The sequence below is a fragment of the Bolinopsis microptera genome, chromosome 5 (genome assembly GCF_026151205.1).
Source record: "Bolinopsis microptera isolate Bmic1 chromosome 5, MBARI_Bmic_1.0, whole genome shotgun sequence".
Classification (NCBI taxonomy): Eukaryota; Metazoa; Ctenophora; class Tentaculata; order Lobata; family Bolinopsidae; genus Bolinopsis; species Bolinopsis microptera.
In genome coordinates this window covers 19,084,105-19,103,300 of record NC_087076.1, presented here as the reverse complement: position 1 = coordinate 19,103,300, position 19,196 = coordinate 19,084,105, and the positions used below count along the sequence as shown (strand labels likewise).

The 19,196-nt window shown below is 35.4% G+C and overlaps 4 protein-coding genes across 4 annotated transcripts in view; 2 read left to right on the top strand and 2 right to left on the bottom strand.

Annotated features, from left to right (window-relative positions):
* LOC134815069 (nuclear pore complex protein Nup133-like) overlaps window positions 1-11,491 on the bottom strand; it is a 30,258-nt gene extending 18,767 nt beyond the window's left edge. The window contains exons 1-5 of the mRNA XM_063823531.1: window positions 11,483-11,491; window positions 1,839-1,951; window positions 1,466-1,712; window positions 1,061-1,261; window positions 655-791 (exon numbers count right to left, since the gene is read on the bottom strand). Coding sequence (XP_063679601.1) covers window positions 655-791; window positions 1,061-1,261; window positions 1,466-1,712; window positions 1,839-1,946 — 693 coding nt within the window. The 5' untranslated portion in view covers window positions 1,947-1,951; window positions 11,483-11,491. The remainder of the gene's footprint in view (window positions 1-654; window positions 792-1,060; window positions 1,262-1,465; window positions 1,713-1,838; window positions 1,952-11,482) is intronic.
* Window positions 4,676-7,102, bottom strand: LOC134815633 (patatin-like phospholipase domain-containing protein 4). The gene is made up of 6 exons (XM_063824181.1): window positions 6,810-7,102; window positions 6,522-6,608; window positions 6,020-6,191; window positions 5,694-5,843; window positions 5,354-5,496; window positions 4,676-5,180 (listed from the first exon to the last, which is right to left on the bottom strand). Exons 1-6 carry the CDS (start codon window positions 6,920-6,922, stop codon window positions 5,027-5,029), a joined length of 819 nt encoding a protein of 272 aa, XP_063680251.1. The 5' UTR covers window positions 6,923-7,102; the 3' UTR covers window positions 4,676-5,026.
* A 1,840-nt stretch (window positions 11,492-13,331) lies between the features above and the next one.
* Window positions 13,332-14,995, top strand: LOC134815100 (uncharacterized). The gene is made up of 4 exons (XM_063823578.1): window positions 13,332-13,483; window positions 13,752-13,920; window positions 14,043-14,241; window positions 14,569-14,995. Exons 1-4 carry the CDS (start codon window positions 13,348-13,350, stop codon window positions 14,719-14,721), a joined length of 657 nt encoding a protein of 218 aa, XP_063679648.1. The 5' UTR covers window positions 13,332-13,347; the 3' UTR covers window positions 14,722-14,995.
* A 478-nt stretch (window positions 14,996-15,473) lies between these two features.
* On the top strand, window positions 15,474-19,079 carry LOC134815143 (Golgi phosphoprotein 3-like). The gene is made up of 5 exons (XM_063823646.1): window positions 15,474-15,608; window positions 15,959-16,072; window positions 16,646-16,777; window positions 17,246-17,360; window positions 18,144-19,079. The coding sequence occupies exons 1-5, from the start codon at window positions 15,555-15,557 to the stop codon at window positions 18,566-18,568; spliced, it is 840 nt and encodes a 279-aa protein (XP_063679716.1). The 5' UTR covers window positions 15,474-15,554; the 3' UTR covers window positions 18,569-19,079.
* Window positions 19,080-19,196: the final 117 nt, after the last annotated feature.

Sequence of the window (19,196 nt, the reverse complement as noted above, 5' to 3'; positions counted from 1 at the left end):
GATTTCAGATGCTCCATCACATGATCCTGACGGATGACTTGATCCTTGTACTCTCGGACTTCTCTCACCAGATCTCTTTATAGCCATGAGTGAGCTTTCTGAACCTCTCAGCATATCTTGCATATCTCCTCTCAGGCTAAGAATTTCCTCTTGCAGGTACAGTCTCAAATAATAAATTAATTTACCTCTCTTGGTCCTTATTTTAACCTCATTCCCGCTTCAGAATACTTTATCTCACATAAATTATTGTTTCCTTTAATTTTGATTCCAGCTAATTTACGTCAAGAAGTCAGTAGGTACCCATTTCGGCGAAGTAAAAAATTGGCAATGAAACTTGTAGGCTAGAAATCTTGAAACCAATACTATGTTACACGACATATGGATGTCTTGTTAATGACTCCTCCAAGACGTAATGTAAGAGCAAACATTTGTTTTTAGTTATCGTGTTTTTTCCTTATTGATGCCAAAAGGACAGTAGTTTTTGTCGATTCCATCTCATGCTTACATAATTTTGCCAGCCACGCAAGATCAATATTAAATTTCTGCTTGTGTAAATGACATCGTAACTTTTGCTCTAAAAAAAGCGTTCGAGGAACAGTCTAAACCTTCAAATAGACTAAATTCGTTATCTATAATTTAAAAAATAAAACTCACTGCGGTGCCATGAATCCTCTGAAGTCCCTTGGTCCCCACCACAAATATCACATCATTACAAGATACTATCTTGATAGCATCTCCTAGCTGGGTTTCGGGAGCGGTCCAGAACATGCTGCTCACTCGTCGTGATAAACCTAGAACGAAATGCTTTAATATCTGAGTGCTCATATCAAAAGGCCCAAATAAATGAAGGCGATCATACACAACCTCTGCAGTACACAATTTTAAATTCCCGGGTCAAAATGCAGAGCTACACATCCTACAAAATATACGTACGTGAAGACCCGCGCGATTTAAAATTAACCACATAGAAGTCGGTGCGCCGTACGTAAAATACCCCAAAAAAGCGTGTTTTTCCGATTTTGTCATCGGCCCAGAAAATGCCCACTGTAAAACTACCTACCTCCGAGCGCAGAACCAGGATTAAGCAGAGCAAGTCCGGTGTTATCAGAGGCCCAAATATTGTGAGCAGAATCAAGGAGCAGAAGAGTGTTGTTGTCATGATGTAGCGTGGTGTCCACTACAGTATCTGTTATGGTGCTGTGTTGTACTGTGTAGCGCTGTGTTTGGTCTACTCTGCTCCACCTCACTACTTCTCCTTTATCTGTTAGAATGACAAATATGTCATGTTGTACAATTTTTTAACAGCTAACTGTAAAATATACCGGTAATTAAGCTGTTGAGACTAAAAATATCACCCTTTGAGTGGAGGTTAGTGACTCCGAACGAAGCCGCAAAGTACATTACAGACTAACAATTTTCCTCAGATTTCTTAATCACACAAGCCGATAAATAGCAAGTTACAAACCAGTGGTAACGACAGCTCCGTTATCCTCAGTAATGTGAACACTGAAGACAGGATTAGGAACCAACAACTCGAACATCTTGTTACCTCCCACCGGCCACACCACCACTCGGTTACCCTCACACGCGTAACCCAGCCCCGCGCTGAACCCTGCACATGATACTCTGCGCCGCTTCACCACATCACGCGCTATGGAGTGTATCGAGTTGGGAACAGTGGTGAGCTTGTATTGTGTGGTCTCTGAGATTATCTGGGGTGATGAACTGGTTACTAAAATTATATCTAGATAGTGTTTTATGAGGAGAAGAAGGATAGATTAAGGTTAAATATAAAATAGGAATGGCTTTATTTCGTTGAATCCCACAATTCCACCAACCTGGGCTTTCTGAAGAGAAGGAGCAGGGCTAGCAATGCGGGAACTACTAGTGGAAGAGCGTGATGGTGTTAGGATAGAGCGACGCGACCTGCGCCCCGGTGTCAACATTGTTACTGCTAAGATTAAGAGTTTTTGAATTAAATTTGTATTTAACCTTAAAAGACAACCTGTTAATAAAGCTATAGGATAAGATGTTTTTAATTTATTCATTGCATACCATATGACTAGGGCAAAATACCGGTAATGTTAAATTTCACTCACAAACTGGAAACACGAGTATTTGATATTTAAGATCCAAGTTTAAAACTAAAAATATAATATAATATAACTCCCATAATATAATATAACTCCCATAATATACAGGGGGGCAAAAGTCAGTACCCTTACGTTGGCCTTTATAGCTCAGTGCCCGAGGCCGATTGAGATAATACTTTCTGGCATGACTTACTATCACCACTCATTCGAGGAAAACATCAAATTAAAGAATATTCGTGTTCATTTTTTTCGAATGTAGATTCATTTTTGCATTTATTTGATAGATTAAATGATCAGATCTAACCAAATTGTATTGAATTATGTTTGGCTATTCAATTTACATTCACCCTGAAACCATGAGAGTTCTAGCTCCTCAGATGACCAAGATTTGAAGCATAACGAGTTTGTTCATCACGTGTGATCAGGTGATTGAGTTGAAACTAAATCTGCATTATAGGAATCGTGCAGAGAGCCCAATTACGGTATCGTAGCAAACTATCACATGATTAGTGATCGGGTAATCATTGATTACCCGATCGATTTTGCTAACGAAATAAACAAATTGCTCGATAACTTCGTCATTTTAAATCCGTTTCGCACCATCTTTTCAGATTATATTCCGGATTCAATTACCTGTAGCAATATGTTACAACGGAGTCTTTAATATGTCCACAAACACGAGTAAAAGCAATTCAATGTTGATTGGGTGTGGCTCCCATAAATCGAATTTTAAAATTTTGGTGACACAATCCTCGAATGAGTAGTGACAGTATACCATCTGCAAAGTTACAGGTCTCAAATATGAAACACGGAGGTGGTATAAGACCCAACGTATTGGCACTAATTGCCCCCCCCCCCCCCCCTGTAATATAACTCCCATATAATACAACCCCCATAACTAACAATTATATAAACTAATGTCAAAACCATCAAGAATTGAACACACAATACTTCAAATGCCGCTTCAAGACCTTCAAAGTAGGGAATTGTTCATTACAAGCCTGACATACTACTAAATTCTTTGCCATCATCTTTGAAACCGAGGGGCCCCTTTTGGTTTTTGGTTGAACACATTTGGTCTGATTTCCTTTCTCGACTATTTTGCCGGTTTCATGTTTTACCCGCAAACAACGGCCTTTAGTACCATATGTATGACGTATCAGGGACGTCTGGTAACAAAAATATTTCAAACATTGACCACATTGAAACGGTTTGTTTTTGGGATGGGACTGAACAAGGTGATCAGTAAAGTTTGTCCAAGAGGGTGTTGTGAAAGGACATATTTGACATTGTAAAGTTTCCTGAAAAACCGTATCATCTGAGGAGCAGGCCTGATCTTTATGTTTAGAATGGAATGTTACCTTATGCTTTTTAAAGGTACAACTGCTTTGAGTTTTAAAACCACAAAACTCACAGACATAATGACTCTCCCCTGTATGAAGCAATTGGTGGTTTGTTAGTTGAGCAATACAATCAAAATTCTTGTCAGTAAGCCTTCTTTTAAGAAACTTCTTGTGGTGGAATTTCAGCGATAAAGCTGATTTTGGAGCTATTATTGGCACATGATTTACATTAACATTAGTGTCATCAGAACCCGTGGTACATGCTTGAGATTCAGTGTCAGCTTCAATCACTGCATTTTGTTGATTATCCATGATAATAACCGCATCGATATTCAAAATACCAGTTTTGTATTCCAATTCACTTCTGAGGATATCTTTATTGTCCAAATTGAGACCATGACCATTAATAGGAGTAGGTGTCATTTCAAGAGAAGCTCCAAGGGCATTCTCATCAAACTCAATTGGTTCAGTTTTGACAAAAATACTTGGCCCTTCATAACAAGATTTATAACAACTTTTCGAGTGAGTTTTCGTTAAGCTAACTGAAGAATCGCAGAACTTAGCTAGTTCAGAGGATGAAATTAGGCATTCATCCGCATATTTTTCTTCTGTTTTAGCTATACAATTTGTGCTGCTTTGTGGATAGCTTGAGAAATGCTGATCTGCCTGCTCTGTGTTGTCTTCATACTCTACTTTAACTGCCACTGTGGGGCTTCCTTTATCTAAACTCATCGCAAGCTGAAAAAATAAAAATAAATAAAACAAACTAAAAGGAAAAAACATTTTCACTCCTCCGGAAATTCATCTCATAACGTTTTACCCCCATAACTAAGTCTCAAACTTAACCATGTACATACATGTACATATATCATGATTTTGTTTCTTCAAACAAATTTATTATAACTTATAACTTATAACTTATAACTAATTACTCATTACTCATAACTCATAACTCATAACTCATTACTTATTACTTATTACTTATAACTTATTACTTATTACTTATTACTTATTACCTATTACTTATTACTTATTACTTATTACTTATTACTTATTATTTATTACTTATTACTTATTACTTATTACTTATTACTTATAACTTATTACTTATTACTTATTACTTATTACTTATTACTTATTACTTATTACTTATTACTTATTACTTATTACTTATTACTTATTACTTATTACTTATTACTTATTACTTGGCCAGGGGCAAAATAGATACAAACAGGTTTTAACTAAATATCACTATTAATTACAAAACATAACAATCACAAAACGTAAAAATCCAAATCAAATAATTAAAGTAAATTAAAGTTCTGTCCATTTGGGGCCAATTTTTGAAGATCTCAAGTTCATAATGATTGACTGTACTGGTTAGATTTCATAAAATGGTCTGGTCACGCGAGTCCAACAGTGTACGTAGAGAACATGATATTACCACAGGATATCACCATGTAGATAGATGATATCAAAGTCCCAACACAAAGAAATTCACCAGCTTTAATTCTTCACTTGTAGAGCATTTTCACAATACCAGGCCACGATTACTACTCGTATTACAACACATGTGACAGTGAGTAATTCTCAACCATTTGAGTCTTCTTGGTCAAAGAGATGAAGAAGATCTGGTACAGGTGCAGCTTCGAAGACACCTCGTTTTTTGAGGAAGAGCTTACCATCTTTATATCCAGTCATGTAGAGTTGTTTCAGTCCTTCGTTAGAAGGAGGCACTACAACTCTGAAATATATAATCATTATTATGCACCTACCATCAATGAAGTTGCTTTTGTTTTATCCGAGTCTTTCTGAAGAATTGAATATAACATAGTTAAATTATGAAAAATTTTGTTTATTTTACATAGAAGTAAGCGTTTGCTTTGTGGCAATCATGCACTGATTAATATCATGTACCTCCAAAGACGTTTGATATTGCTGTATGTCATTGCATAAGGTGTGTTCATATAGACGATTTCAAACTGATTATCTTTATTTTCCCTGGGAGATATTCCAGCACCAGAGCTAGCAAATGGGGATACCGTCACATTCTCGAATTCCTGTACAATGGTCATAGTCAAGTACTCAAATTCATGCAATGATTATGTGCATTTCTATTGGATGCTATCAATGTGTAAATTTACATAAAATTAATATATAATCTAGAAAGTTTTACATTCTTTCGTTTGACAGCAAGATTATTCATGACCATTCACCATGGTGTACACTTTGGTAGACTTTTGATGGTATAACTCACTTCAAAAAGTGGTAGATTGTCGGTATAAGCGCCATCAAAGATCCATTCATTTCCTTGCTTTGGAAAGGAGAAACCTGAGTAGAGTGGAATAAAGCAACTATGAGCAAGGGCATCAATCAACTCGCTTTTACTCTCGAAGTGTGACACTAGCTGAAATTGCAATGGGGTTTATGTTACATCAACAGTAATAAAATCATAAAATCAGATGTATTCATTATTTAACTCAAAGGTACATGCACAGTTAATTGCACAATGTTTAAAATGTTGTATTATTCTTGTATTTTACTTGTATGAGAGAGACTAAAGGACTAAAGGACTCCACTTACCCTATTTTCTATAGTATAAGATGCTGTCCAGGAAGTAACAGAGATGTAAAGCTTTGCAGAAGCTAACTGATGAGCATCTTCACACAAGATTTGGTCTAGTCCAGTTCTCAGCTCATTGTCCAAATCTTGCCAGGGTATTTTATGTATGTTTGTCCTCAGCTTACTTGCAGCTCTAAAATAAAAATATTTTAAAAAGAAATTGTTGGAAAAATGAAAATGGTCTACGTAATTCAAATATTTTGTTTTAAAACTCAAAATATTGTAAGGCAAAGATGCACACTCTCGTTTAACTGAAGTATCATTTACAGCTGAGCATAAGGGTTAAATTTAAATTATTTAACCTTTTGGTGCTGTATAAAAATAACATTAATTTATTATTATTATTTATTAAATATAAGAAAATTAGCAAATTTGGCTACCTCCTGTGCATTTTGAAATTTTATTCTTGAATCAGTTGAGTCTGCCTTATCCCAAGGATTTGAGCAGAACTTTCAATACTTACTGTAGTCCTATAGAAATACATTTGTCTAGAGGGGTGTCACAAACAAGCATTGCAGCATGAAGGGAGCCAGAAGATGCACCAGAAACCCTGAAAATGCATAATTTCAATATACAGCAGGCAGTAGCTGAATATTACCAGTACAGTGGGTCATGGCAGAAAATGTGATTAAGTTATTATTGTATAATGTATAATAATGTTAGTAAATTTTCTTATACCTATCCATTTCCATGATAAACAATGTAAGTAAAATATGTAATATATAATATATATTCATTTCCCTGATCTTACCTGTCAATTTTCGATACAAATCCTTTTCCATGGGAAGACAAGGCTGCAACCACTCCTGTGTGATACAAACCAAGAAAGCCACACCCAGCAAATCCAATATTTATCTTATTCATCTCATTTCATTTTCATAGAAATAGTTTTTCTGAAGACTGAGCATGAACCTACAGCTACAGGTTGTTTTCGCTAGCTAGGTATGTCTCGGCAATTACAAAACCAATTAAGGCATTGACATAACCATGAATTTTCACATTGTTTACGTGCTAGACTACCCATGAGTGCTTTGTAACCTAGCTTGAAAGTGTATATTGAAAATAGACATATCATTAAGTAAAGGATTTCATACTCATCAACTGTTCAGTGTTCTTGGACAGTATTATATGAATATACTAAAACAAGAAATTCTAACAGATCATCAAGAAATAATAATAATATTCAAACAATATACACATAATATAGCAATGACCCTATATAAAAAATTCTGTAAAAATGGTACAAATTTAAAAACTGAGGTTAAAATAAAACCCTTTGTAATAATATATATAAAATCCACTAAATCACATCACAACAAAAAGCAGTTTAAACCCCCATTTAAACCCCCGTTAAATTATTAACAGGAAAATTGTTTTAATTTTGGTTGAGCGAATGTTTTATATCAGATGTTGAGTTCTTAAAGATAGGTGTATATTTTTGCTATTATTTCTATGAAAGGGGAGGTACGGATAAAGTACCAAACCTTATTGTGTATATTTGGTTTTTTTTTTTTAAAGTTTAAACTTTGACCTTTTAGGGTTTAAGAGTGTTGATCAGGTTAAGGTCCAAATCACCTATTGCCATGGGTGGAAGGGTTCTGGTACCTCTGTACCCCCTGATAGAGATTATACACATCATCAAGAAATATACTGAAACAATAAATTCTTACAGATTTTAAAAGAACGTGTGCGACAAAATAAAAAAGGTCCATTAATAGCGGAACACCGTAACACTGCATTTAAAAAAAAAAAAAAAAAAAAAAAGGGGGGGACCCCAACCCATGTAGCTGATACACCTCACAGCAAGTAACACTGCATTTCATGATGACTTTGATCAAATGATTACTGATTAGACAGTGCCCAAGTGTCCTGGTCTCTGAATTCTTATCACCACGAATATTAAATCAAAGTAAACTATCAACTATGCCAATTCGAAACAATTGGAAGAAAGACAAATAATTAAATAAGGTGAAGTTAAATTCAAGACATCACATTGCATCACATGTTACAGTATTATATTATTTATATAAATAATCCCAAAAAGTGTGTGTGCAGTGGCGTAACGAAGGGCCCCGCCGAAGGGAATGAAAAACCACGCGTCAGGTATAATAGGAAGTTTAAATTTCAAACCAGTTGTTATATTTTAACAGTCACAATCAATGAATTTATATAATATGTAATTTATCTACTTAAGCTTAGTTTGTTGTACCACGTTGTGACCCCATTGTCGTTTAATTTCACTAAGTAGTATCGTGGCGAAAGCCATGATACAGCGGCCGCGCACTCGTGCGCGGCAGGTCTGCAAGGTGTTACAATTAGTTTGCTAGTTTAATCGTTATTGCTTGCTCCTTTCATGTATTTGCTCTAACCAGAGCCCTGTCGCTTGCAGTAGCGCGCGACCGCCGAAGGCGGCAAAGAAACAAGCTCGTCACGTAGTATGCGTATACATTCACATAGCCATGTGCCTACGCGTACTGCGTGACGCGCTACTGCAAGTGAGAGGGCTCTGATTAGAGCAAGCGTATACACATGGCTATGTGAATTTATGTATTATATGCAGAATCGTGGATTATATGCGAGATCGAGATCCCAAAAAGAGCGCCGCACATAGACATGCCTGGTAAAATTTAATTAAACAAAAAGTAAGTTTTTAATACAATAGGAAAACAAGTTTTAAATTAAATTAAATGTATTTGTTTTATCATCGAATATTTTTCTTAAAATCATGGAATGATCAAAATTAATGCTGATTTGCACAATTGTCAAACAAAAAGTTTTGAGTAAACACATGCACAACAAAATGTTAATTTTTTGTTCCTTTAAATGTTAACTTCTCAATGAAATGTTTTCCATTTTCGCCATAAGTCATTGGGTGATTCAAAATCAACAATCAAAATACAAATTCAAAGCTAGTCTAATTACATAACTTTATATTAAAACTTAATGCCTTTGTTGTTTCTAGTTTTATAGTATACAACGACGCGCGCTGAGTTGGACTCGTCGACGGTATTTATTTCTTCTTTTTCTCATTCTCACGCAGAGTGTAGAGCTGTGGCATGGTCTTTCCTTGATCTGTTGGCGATTTGGGATTGAAAATGCGCACGTCAAAGGAAGTCTTCTCAAATGTGCTCCACACTAGCCTTATCAGCATTGTTGAAACATGATTAATGTAAACAAGAATTGTGCCCGTTTTTTCGTGTTGGCGGACATTACATCTTTTATTACTGCAAGCTCTGATCAGTCCGCTTCTTAGTATCATGCTTAAGATCCATGAAACCACTTCTGATTTAAGTCAATTAAAATTGAGAAACTTAAACTTCACTTTCACCTATTTTGAATATTTGAAGCTAAAAGTTTTGGTATTGTTTCATGTGAGAAAAAGCGATGTTACAATGCAAGGGTTCTTGAAGTGGAGAAAGGAAGCTTCACACCTTAGCTTTAGTGTTCTCGACTTCTGGTGGAATGGGTGGGGAAGCTGAGAGACTGGTCAAGAAGCTGGCCAGTAAGATGGAGTACCAGTTACCACACTGGCCAGAGGTACTCAGACGCTGTAGGATACATAAGAAAGCGCCTTCGCTTTGAAATCCTTAGAACAACAGTGATTTCTCTCCGTGGAGACAGAGGTGCAAGAAAAAACATTGTCGATATAAACAGTCTAGATCTTAACTTGGAGCCACAAGGCCAAGGGTAATTTTTGATTGTTAAGGGAATTTTTTGAATTCTTAAAAGGTTGATTTTATATAGGGTCATTGCTATATTATGTGTATATTGTTTGAATAATTTTAATTTAAAATTGTTTCATGTGTTTATTGTCGTGAATCTGTATTCAACTATAATGCTCTATTGAGTGGTTCAAATATTCATACTTCATGTAATGCTAGTTCCTGTATATTGCTTGTTCTTGTTCTCACGTAGGTAATTTGTTGGAATGACATAAATAACAGTCAACCGGTCGTCGAAAACGCCTAATCGTATTACAACCAACTTGTAATTCAAGCTTAAATTATTCACCTTACTGAGGCAGTCAACCAACGCGCGGCTTTATTTTTATGATATGATATGTTTTGACTGTTATTAATAAATACCAAAATTGAAATTTGTTTTTCTAAAAATTTGTTTTCCTGTAATTGCTACCTTGTTTCTAACAGTAACAAGATTGATGATTTCTAGTCTGGTTTCATCCAATAGATGTAGTAAAAGTGTGACAAAGGTCAAGAATATCCAGAAGTCTTTTCTCCCGGAGCGAGTTATTCCATATTGGAACAAACTCCCTCCGGACGTCAAGAACTCTGTGACAGTTTTAGGTTTTAAAATTAAATTAGAAGGATATAAGATAGATATGATTTCTAAAAGTATTACAAATGATTGCTTTTTTTGGAATGTTTCTAATGAAGTAAGAATTGAGGGAGCCAGTTATGTCAGTAATAAAGAGAAACATAACAATTATCTTTGGTTCCATCCTTATGTGGCAAAGCGTTTTATAAATCTTTATTCCACTGGGAAATTTTTAAAATAGGGTAATGTTTTTGATGAAATTGTTTTTAAATATTGTATTTGATAATTAATTAATGTTGGTGGGGAAATATTTATTATATATTTTTTCACACAGTGCGATGATAGTTTGTAGACATGTGTGATGATGTGATGTCATAAATTTTACTTTACTTTACTTTACTTTAGTCAATACAATACATTTAAAATTTCGCCACACTAGACCTTGCTTTCATACAGGGTTGGCCAAAAGTCAGTGTGCAAACGTTGGGTCTTATACCTCCGCCGTGTTTTATATTTGAGGGTTGTTGCTTTGCAGATGGTTTACTGTACCTACTGGTTCGAGGATTCCGTCGCCAAAATTTGAAAATTCGAATATTTTAAACCACGTCCATTCAATATTGGGAATATTAGAAAACCTGTATTGTTCTCTCTGAACATGCTGGACGCCTAATTTTTTCAGAGACGGTAGATTATTAAATGTTGCATCTGATCTGAAAAAATGATGTGTAACGGATTTGAATTGACGAAGTTATCAAGCATTTTGTGTATCTCGTTAACAAAATTGACTGGGTGATTATGTGACACCGTGACACGACACCTTAATTGGGCAGCCTTAACGATTCCCATTATGTTTAACGGTGTGGTTAACGGGGTGACCTTATCACGTGATCAGGTAAGCCAATCACCTGATCACACGTAATGAATAACCTCGTTAAGGTTCATATCTCGGTCATCTGAGAACCTAGAACTCTCATTTTTTTCAGGGCAAACGTAATTTAAATGGCCAAACACAATTCAATAAAATTTGGATCGATCCGACTATCCAAACTATCAAATAAATGCGAAAATGAACCTTCTTTTGAAAAAAATGAACACAAATATGTTTCGATTTGACAAATTTCTCGAACCAGTGGTGGTAGTAAGTCATACCAGAACAAATTATTTCAATTGGGCACTCAGTGACTGAGCTATTAAGGCCAACGTTTGCACACTGACTTTTGGCCTACCCTGTATTATGTTGGGTTATTGATTGAATTGAAATGATCGATCCAGCTGACATTTTATTGATTGAAATAAATTTCCGTGCACATACAGAATGAATGGTTAATAATTTAATATATATATGTAGACCAAGCTCTGTGCACGGGATGCTTCCTGGAAGAATCCAGTTCTTTTAGCGGGGCACCCTACCTAAAGCCAAATTGAGATATAATAATCATATTCCTAGGGAAATAATCAGAAATCGAATACCAATCAAATAATATGATATATAGGAGTAGTAACCATATTTACTATGCAAAATGCCCCAACCTCATAGTGTAAATTTATATAGAATTCAAATTCCATACCACCACTAAACCCCAACATAACAGTCAACACAACATCCCAAGCAAAATTAAATAACTTCTTATATACTATCATACTACAAATTAATTAAACATTTGAAATCTGTTAACCAGAGAATAAATTTCTAAACCTAATGCAAGTGAAATAATTTAGATGCAATAATGAATGCCTAATATGAGTATCATCTGTCAATGTCCTTGTAGAACAGTCTGTACAAGAGATATGAGTAACTAATATAGAAGAAAAAAAAAAAACAGGAAGTTGTCGTCTGTTGGAAAATAAATAAAATATCTAGTATATAAATTAGAATATAAAATAACATTCGGTCAATGTGTCGTCAATAAACTGTACAATTATCAAATGTTAAAACTGTACTGGGTGATACAGTCACCAAAAATAAATACTAAGTATAATAAGTTAATAAATTAAATGTGGTCTGTAAAACTACCACTAGGTATAATAGGTCAATAAATTAAAAGTGGTTTATAAAACTACCACTGTGCGAACCCCTTCTCCAGTTAAAACATGTCAGTCATGTGCAGAATCAATCAGAATGGTAAGGTGGTAAAAAAGGGAATATCCTTTCGACACTTCAATTATATATGCCTCAGATTTAAAAGAAATAGAAGATACTTAGTTATCGTCGACTATGATTGCAGTGTAAAATTTGTCATATGAATTGTCGACGGTATAATTAGGGTCTGTTGTTATAGATGAGAGTAGCTGTTTCTTATACGAATCACTAAAGCTTTTAACATCGGGCAGATTTCGTAGATCTGTTGGAACATTATTCCAACATTTTGCCCCCAAGTATTGAAAGTTTTTATGTGATGTTGATCTATTAACATATAGGTTGCAGCTTTCGCCGCTCCTACTACCTCCTGATATGTAACTAAATTTGTTCATAAAGTTTGTAGGACAATTGTCATGGATGATTCTAAACATATAATTTGACAGATGGAGTTGTCGTCTAAGATGGAGTGGTAACCATTTCATGTCTCTATAAACATTAAGGCTGCTCTCTGTTTATTTCTCTACTGCTACGAAAATTTTGATTGTTCGGTGTTTGTGTTCACCATAGCATATATTAGCTGAGCACTGATTACAGCCTTACGCAAATTATGAAGGAGCAACCCTGGTTTTGTTGTCATGGCAAAGTGTGACACATAACATATCTTAACCCACCTACCCTGATCTCTAAAATCCCTTTGTAACCTACCACCTTGACTTTTTTACGAAAAGGTGGATGGAAATTTTTTTTCAATGGAAAGGATTTGACAGGGGGCAAGAAACTGGCGGTGAAAATGTGTCAATGTCCAAATTCTTAAGAATCACATGAAGTACTAAATTTTTGTATTGACAATGTTTCAATTTCTGGATCAAAGTTGATCCCTGCATTTGATATTTTATAAGAATAACAATTTTTAATCAATTACTTATTCGGTAGCATGGATTGGTTTCAAAGAAAATGGATAGTTGACGAAGAGAAAGGCGAGCTAGAGTTTCTTTCTGCTGTTTTTGGAACCACTGATATAATTTGTGCCGACGAGGATGTCTCAACCTTCCATGTCATTCACATTGCTGGTAAGTTTAAATGCAAATTCTCGTGCAGCAAGAAACGATCAGGGGTATTTGATGACCAGCGTAAGGATGGGAAAATAAGATGCTTAAAATCGAAAAAGTTTTTAAAATTAACAACCTTATCATGCATGATTTAATATCAAGAATTTAAGCTAAGTATGAGCAATTAAAGTGGCTCAATACTAATACCATATAATAGACACAATTACAATTTTCAAAGTTAAAGTTGTTCTAACTCAAATGTGACATGTGTATCTATTCTCACTTATAGGTGATTTCTACGTAGTGGAGCTGGTTAGCATTGCTGGGGACAGTTTCAAGAAATATTTCAGCTTCCCCTCTCACACGTATACACCACAAAAATTAGAAGAAACCGAAAGTGGTGTAGAAACTTATGATAAAGCTGAGGTTACTTTAAAGGAGGAGATGATGAAGACAAGGTACTTTAAATGTTACCTTTCTTTTTCATTTTTCATATATAATACCAGTTAGAAATACAAAGTTGTCACTTGTCATGCATTAAGTAATAATGAAAGATGAAAGAGTTATCAATATCCTGCAGTTTCACCAAGAAAACGAATGAAGACAGCTTCGACTACAGCATGCAGCTCACAGGACACGATTTGCTCTATTATCAACCTGTTCTGTATGATTGTTATCTCGAGCGGAAGGGAATGTATGCCTGTATTCAAACCATCAGTAACAGATTCTACGTCAAAGTGGGAGAAAACCCCAAATATGTATCAATGGCCTCCAACCAGGTTTGTTAAGAAAAATTACTTGAAGAACAATTTTTGCTCGCTGTCGCCTCTTTTTCGTTATTATATACTTATATAATATATATATCTTGATAACTTAAAATCACGATTATAAAGGGTAACTGGGATGGTGATATTACAGCTTGTATTATACAGCTTTTCAACTAGAAGTGAAACAAATTCTTCATATCATGGAAATATTTGTTCCCTCCCCAGTCCCCAACCTTAAATTGTTTCGAGTTACAGCTACTGACTTGACTATAGATATTGACATAGTCATCTCTCGACCAATAGGAGCAATAACACCACTTACAACACACATTCTCCTAGGAGGAAGGTGAGCGGAGAAAAAAGAGAAGAGGAAACGGTTTCAGCATGAAAAGAACTTACACCGCTCCAGATGAAACAGGGCGCTGCACACTACATATGGAGTTGAAGTGCAATGATGTTGTGGCTCATATCCATGCTTATTCAAACGGATGAGGACCAACTTTGTAATCACGATTTTTAATGCTTTAAAATTAATCAAATGTCATAAAGTTAATTTAAGAATCGCATTCACAGACGCAACGGTTAAGAAAGCTGTTTTATATGCTCAAACCAAGTTTTGACTCAGATGAGGTTATCTTGCTTTCTAGCTAGAGGAATGAATCATGTCGAACATGTCGAACATCTCAACCTCGCACGAACCAGCTTTCGTATACAAACTGTAAAGTCCAGAGTTTAGAAATTTGTGAGAGCCTAGTCTGACTTCTCATTTTTATATAATGGGTATTAAACAGACAGTAATTTTATAATCTTCAGTCTAATCACTATTTATTGACTGCTGCAATTACATGTTTGTGCAAGTTGTATTTATTTCATACTGTTTTATTAATTTTGTACAGCTATAGTTATTGCCTTATTATGACGGTTTTGAATCGCCAATTTATTTGTATTTAGAGTATTTATAGATTTAGGATTCATTTTGCCTGACTAAATTGTCACAACTATTACAATATTTTTACTTTTGATATTGAGCTCTTATGGATTGATTCAGGAGGAGTAACAGTTTCTGTTATTTTAGACCAGATCTAGATCTAGATGGGCGCTATCAAGTCTCTGTTTGAATTTTTGATATCACACTTTAGAGGTTCCATAAACAAATGATTAAATAAATGTTTTATTATAATTATATATTATTACAAATATTATAACACTGAGGAATACGCTATATATTTTTCTGAATGGCAGACCTAACAAGCTTTTACAATTATCAATAGGATTTAGTAAAAATGATGTAGCCGATATCTAGGCAGAAACAGATATTTTTGGTTATGGCATCAAGGGAGGGCCTCGTTCAGAGACGAATTGTTGGATCTGACGCTCAGGTAACGGTCATATTTAACACTTTATTGACACACATCATACATTAACACCGGCTCTTCTAGATTATATTGCTCACTACACGTGAAAAGTTAACTATAAAATTGTCGTGTAATTCATTTGGGGTGCAATACAGTTTTGAGTGAAGGAAATCACGAGTCAGGGTCACTTAATATCCGATGGAATGTTCTATTTATACTGGGAAACTACAGAAAATATTTATTCGCATGTTGAGAAGATGAGTTCAAGCTAATCATTCGAACTTTTTTATATCATACTGTCAAGAAATATCTCTACCATACACGCACGGAGAATATATTATGATGAGCTTGGTTAACATTACCTTCCTTCTCAGGGCACACAAGAGAAGCCAGTGTCAGACACCGAAGAAGATTACTCCCCTCTCGATAAAGATGTTAGGTTGACTTTGCTTGAGGAGGTCATTCTTGTAGGAATAAAAGATAAAGAGGTAAATTTGGAAGGTTTAATTTTATATGTAATTTCGTGAATTTTAATTATTACATGAATTATTTCATACAATTATTACATATTAGACGGTAGGATGACAGGATATCGGAAAAATGGTAATAATCCCCTCTCAATCTTTTGATAAGATCCTATTTATATTGCTCGTCCATTTTTGCACAAGCCTGTCCTCGAAAACTGGTGATGAAATGCACTTGCGTAATGTATCACTTCACATCAGTAATTTAATTTTTGAATGTTATGAGTTTACTCATCCACCGTAATTTTATTATCGACTGTTTTGGGGTTTGCTTTGAATAGAATGAGTTTCGCGGAGAAGCTGTGCTTTGAAATGTGACAATTGGATTGGTTGCTTCAAATCTGATGGGCAATTCAGTGCAAATGTCAAAACAAATTATATATTCACGCGAAAGAGCAAGGCTAGACAGCTACAGTAGACATAAGCCAAACCTCAAATCAGAAATCAGAATACTGTAGCTGAAGTTCTTACTGTGCCATTTTCAAACCAGAACACCTCTAATAAGTTTGATTAAGTTTAATTAACGATTCAACCCAGGGTTACACTTCGTTTTGGAACGATAATATCTCGTCGGGTTTAAGAGGAGCTATGCTGATAGAACTTGCACTTCGGGGACGGATCACTCTTGATAACACGGGAATGAGGAAACGCAGCCTGCTCAGCCGCAGGGTACGTCTCAAACAGTTTCATATTTACTTAAGTTAGCAATCATATATTAGGTAATCACTAAGGGGGAGGGGGGGTCCGAAATAATTAGTCTAGTATAATTTCTACACAATGGTTACGTGTATTAAAATGCTCAAGGAGAAGAAAGGGGTCAAAAGCGGCCCAAAAGTAATTACGTTAAACTTGAACGGGCTCTACCTAAACTGCTTTGTTCAACATCTGGCCCGGCACACTCAATCACTTCTTGCAGCGCTGTAAAAAAGGCTAAATAGTGAAGACAAAGAGCGTTACGAATGAAGAGCATTGTAACACGATTAGGGCATTATTATATACACATTACACGAGCACTGACCTTGCCACGTGTTATTTACTGTTTAAATGTATTATCACTGTGTCCAGTAAGACTCTTACTATATATACCGAGTGTAACTGCAATTGTTTGTATGTTCTGTAAAATGTTTGTGGTCCCAGGTAATTATGAAGAACGATACGCCATGTGGGGACATTCTACTGGATGAAGCATTACGTCATGTTAAAGAAACAGATCCACCAGAAACATGTCAGAGCTGGATTGAGCTACTCAGTGGTTTGTGTTATTTGACTTTTATCCTGCAAGGGGGAGTTCCAACCTCAATTTGCCTCATTTGGGGCACCAAAAAAGGCAAACCCCCGGCGCCAGGCAACATGATTGCTCCCGGTCTTTATTTGTACGTGATTTTGGTTATTATAACAAAGTATTAGTGATGTGGTGTTCATTGTTCCTACACTCAGATTGCGCAATTTTAATGAGTCGTTCGTTAGTTTGATCATACACAATGTTCTTATAGTTATTCTGTGATTAATCGAATTTTGTTTGCATAATAAACATGTATCTGTATATTCTGTAATATACAAATAACTAATTGCATATAGGCTGTTGCATAATGTACAAATTGTTAAATATTGTCCCTCGCCCTCACCTCTCTTACCTCTTCAAATGTAATTAATTTACAAACCTTCCCGTCAACCTATTACCTGATGCTCAATACCACTAGATAAAGGACTTATTAAACTAGTTTATAATATATCTTTTAATACAGCAGCTTTACAATATAAATGTGTACACGTCGGCTTTGACACGGGTCCATATGATGAAGGATAGTCACACGAAATGACGGCAATGTTATATATAATATCACTTTTGTTAAATTTTACTGGCTACCTCTTTACGACTTATTTGGGAGTTGAATAACTGCCACCCTACGAGAAGTTGGTTTGTAAATATTGGTTGTACTATATAAATTTAAAAAGCTCTAAATACATGTATACATTATATACTATACATTATTTGTGTATAGAATCGAATTATTTGACATTAGTATCCCTTCAGGCGAGACTTGGAACCCACTGAAGCTAAGATATCAGATCAGAAATGTCCGCGAAAGGATAGCCAAGAACTTAGTGGAAAAAGGAATACTGACAACTGAAAAACAGAACTTTGTAGTCTTCGACATGACGACCCACCCTCTTTTAGACCAGTGCCAAAAACAAGGAGTGATCAAGAAAATCCAAGACACACTTCTCAGTAGGTGGATCAACGACCCTCAGCGCATGGACAAGCGCGCTCTAGCGCTGGTGTACCTGGCGCAGGCCAGTGAGGTTCTCGAACACGCCTTTTCCTCACTTTCCGACGAGGATTACGATCTTGCGATGAAGCGCGTGCGCGAACTACTGGATTTGGACCCGGACATGGAAGCAGTAAAGGACGGTGCCGATGAGGTGCTGTGGGCTGTTGTGGCTAGTTTCTTTAAATAGACTAGCTCCATTTTATACAGCAGGGTAACTTATATATACTGGTGTTGAAGCGCTGATAAAATCAATTTCAATGGATAAAGTTTCTATTTTTATTAGCTAAACTAACAAAAGGTCGCAAATAACTTGAGTTTAACCTTGTAGTGATAAATTGTAATTACAAAGTTTCGGACCGTTTCTAAATTTCCTAAATTATGTCTATTGATCATGATCGTAGAATCGCATTACTGCCGGTACGTTGGAAACGATATAGTTTTGTAGCTAACACTGACATTGATTTACAGAACTTTGGGGCAGACGCATGTACGATTTATTTTTTTCTAGAATTAATTAAGCGTCATACTCTAGAGTATCATAGCTAGCTTGGTCGGTAAAGTTGAGTTTAATTGTAAAAAAGTTTTATTGTCGGAGTATTTTAGTTTGACATTTTGCCACCGTCAAATCTGCGTTAATACTTAATTCTGAACTACAATTAGACTATTTGTTGAAATAATTTTATTTGTAATTCACACAATATCGATTGTTTTAAATAGTTCAGAGTTTAGCATTTATGGGGTAATGTTTGCACGTAAAACTTCAATTGTTAATAAATTCGCAAATACAATAAGTGTGTATTCATGTGATGTGCGCA

Excerpts from the sequence above, each read along its gene's own strand:
- LOC134815633 (XM_063824181.1), bottom strand. The coding sequence starts at position 6,922 with ATGAATAAGATAAATATTGGATTTGCTGGGTGTGGCTTTCTTGGTTTG. Across the intron at positions 5,844-6,019 it reads CTTATACTATAGAAAATAGG|CTAGTGTCACACTTCGAGAG; the intron begins GTAAGTGGAGTC and ends TTGCAATTTCAG. Across the intron at positions 5,181-5,353 it reads AATATCAAACGTCTTTGGAG|AGTTGTAGTGCCTCCTTCTA; the intron begins GTACATGATATT and ends TATATATTTCAG.
- LOC134815100 (XM_063823578.1), top strand. The coding sequence starts at position 13,348 with ATGGATTGGTTTCAAAGAAAATGGATAGTTGACGAAGAGAAAGGCGAG. Across the intron at positions 13,921-14,042 it reads GAGGAGATGATGAAGACAAG|TTTCACCAAGAAAACGAATG; the intron begins GTACTTTAAATG and ends AATATCCTGCAG. Across the intron at positions 14,242-14,568 it reads TATCAATGGCCTCCAACCAG|GAGGAAGGTGAGCGGAGAAA; the intron begins GTTTGTTAAGAA and ends ACATTCTCCTAG.
- LOC134815143 (XM_063823646.1), top strand. The coding sequence starts at position 15,555 with ATGGCATCAAGGGAGGGCCTCGTTCAGAGACGAATTGTTGGATCTGAC. Across the intron at positions 16,778-17,245 it reads GCAGCCTGCTCAGCCGCAGG|GTAATTATGAAGAACGATAC; the intron begins GTACGTCTCAAA and ends TTGTGGTCCCAG. Across the intron at positions 17,361-18,143 it reads CTGGATTGAGCTACTCAGTG|GCGAGACTTGGAACCCACTG; the intron begins GTTTGTGTTATT and ends GTATCCCTTCAG.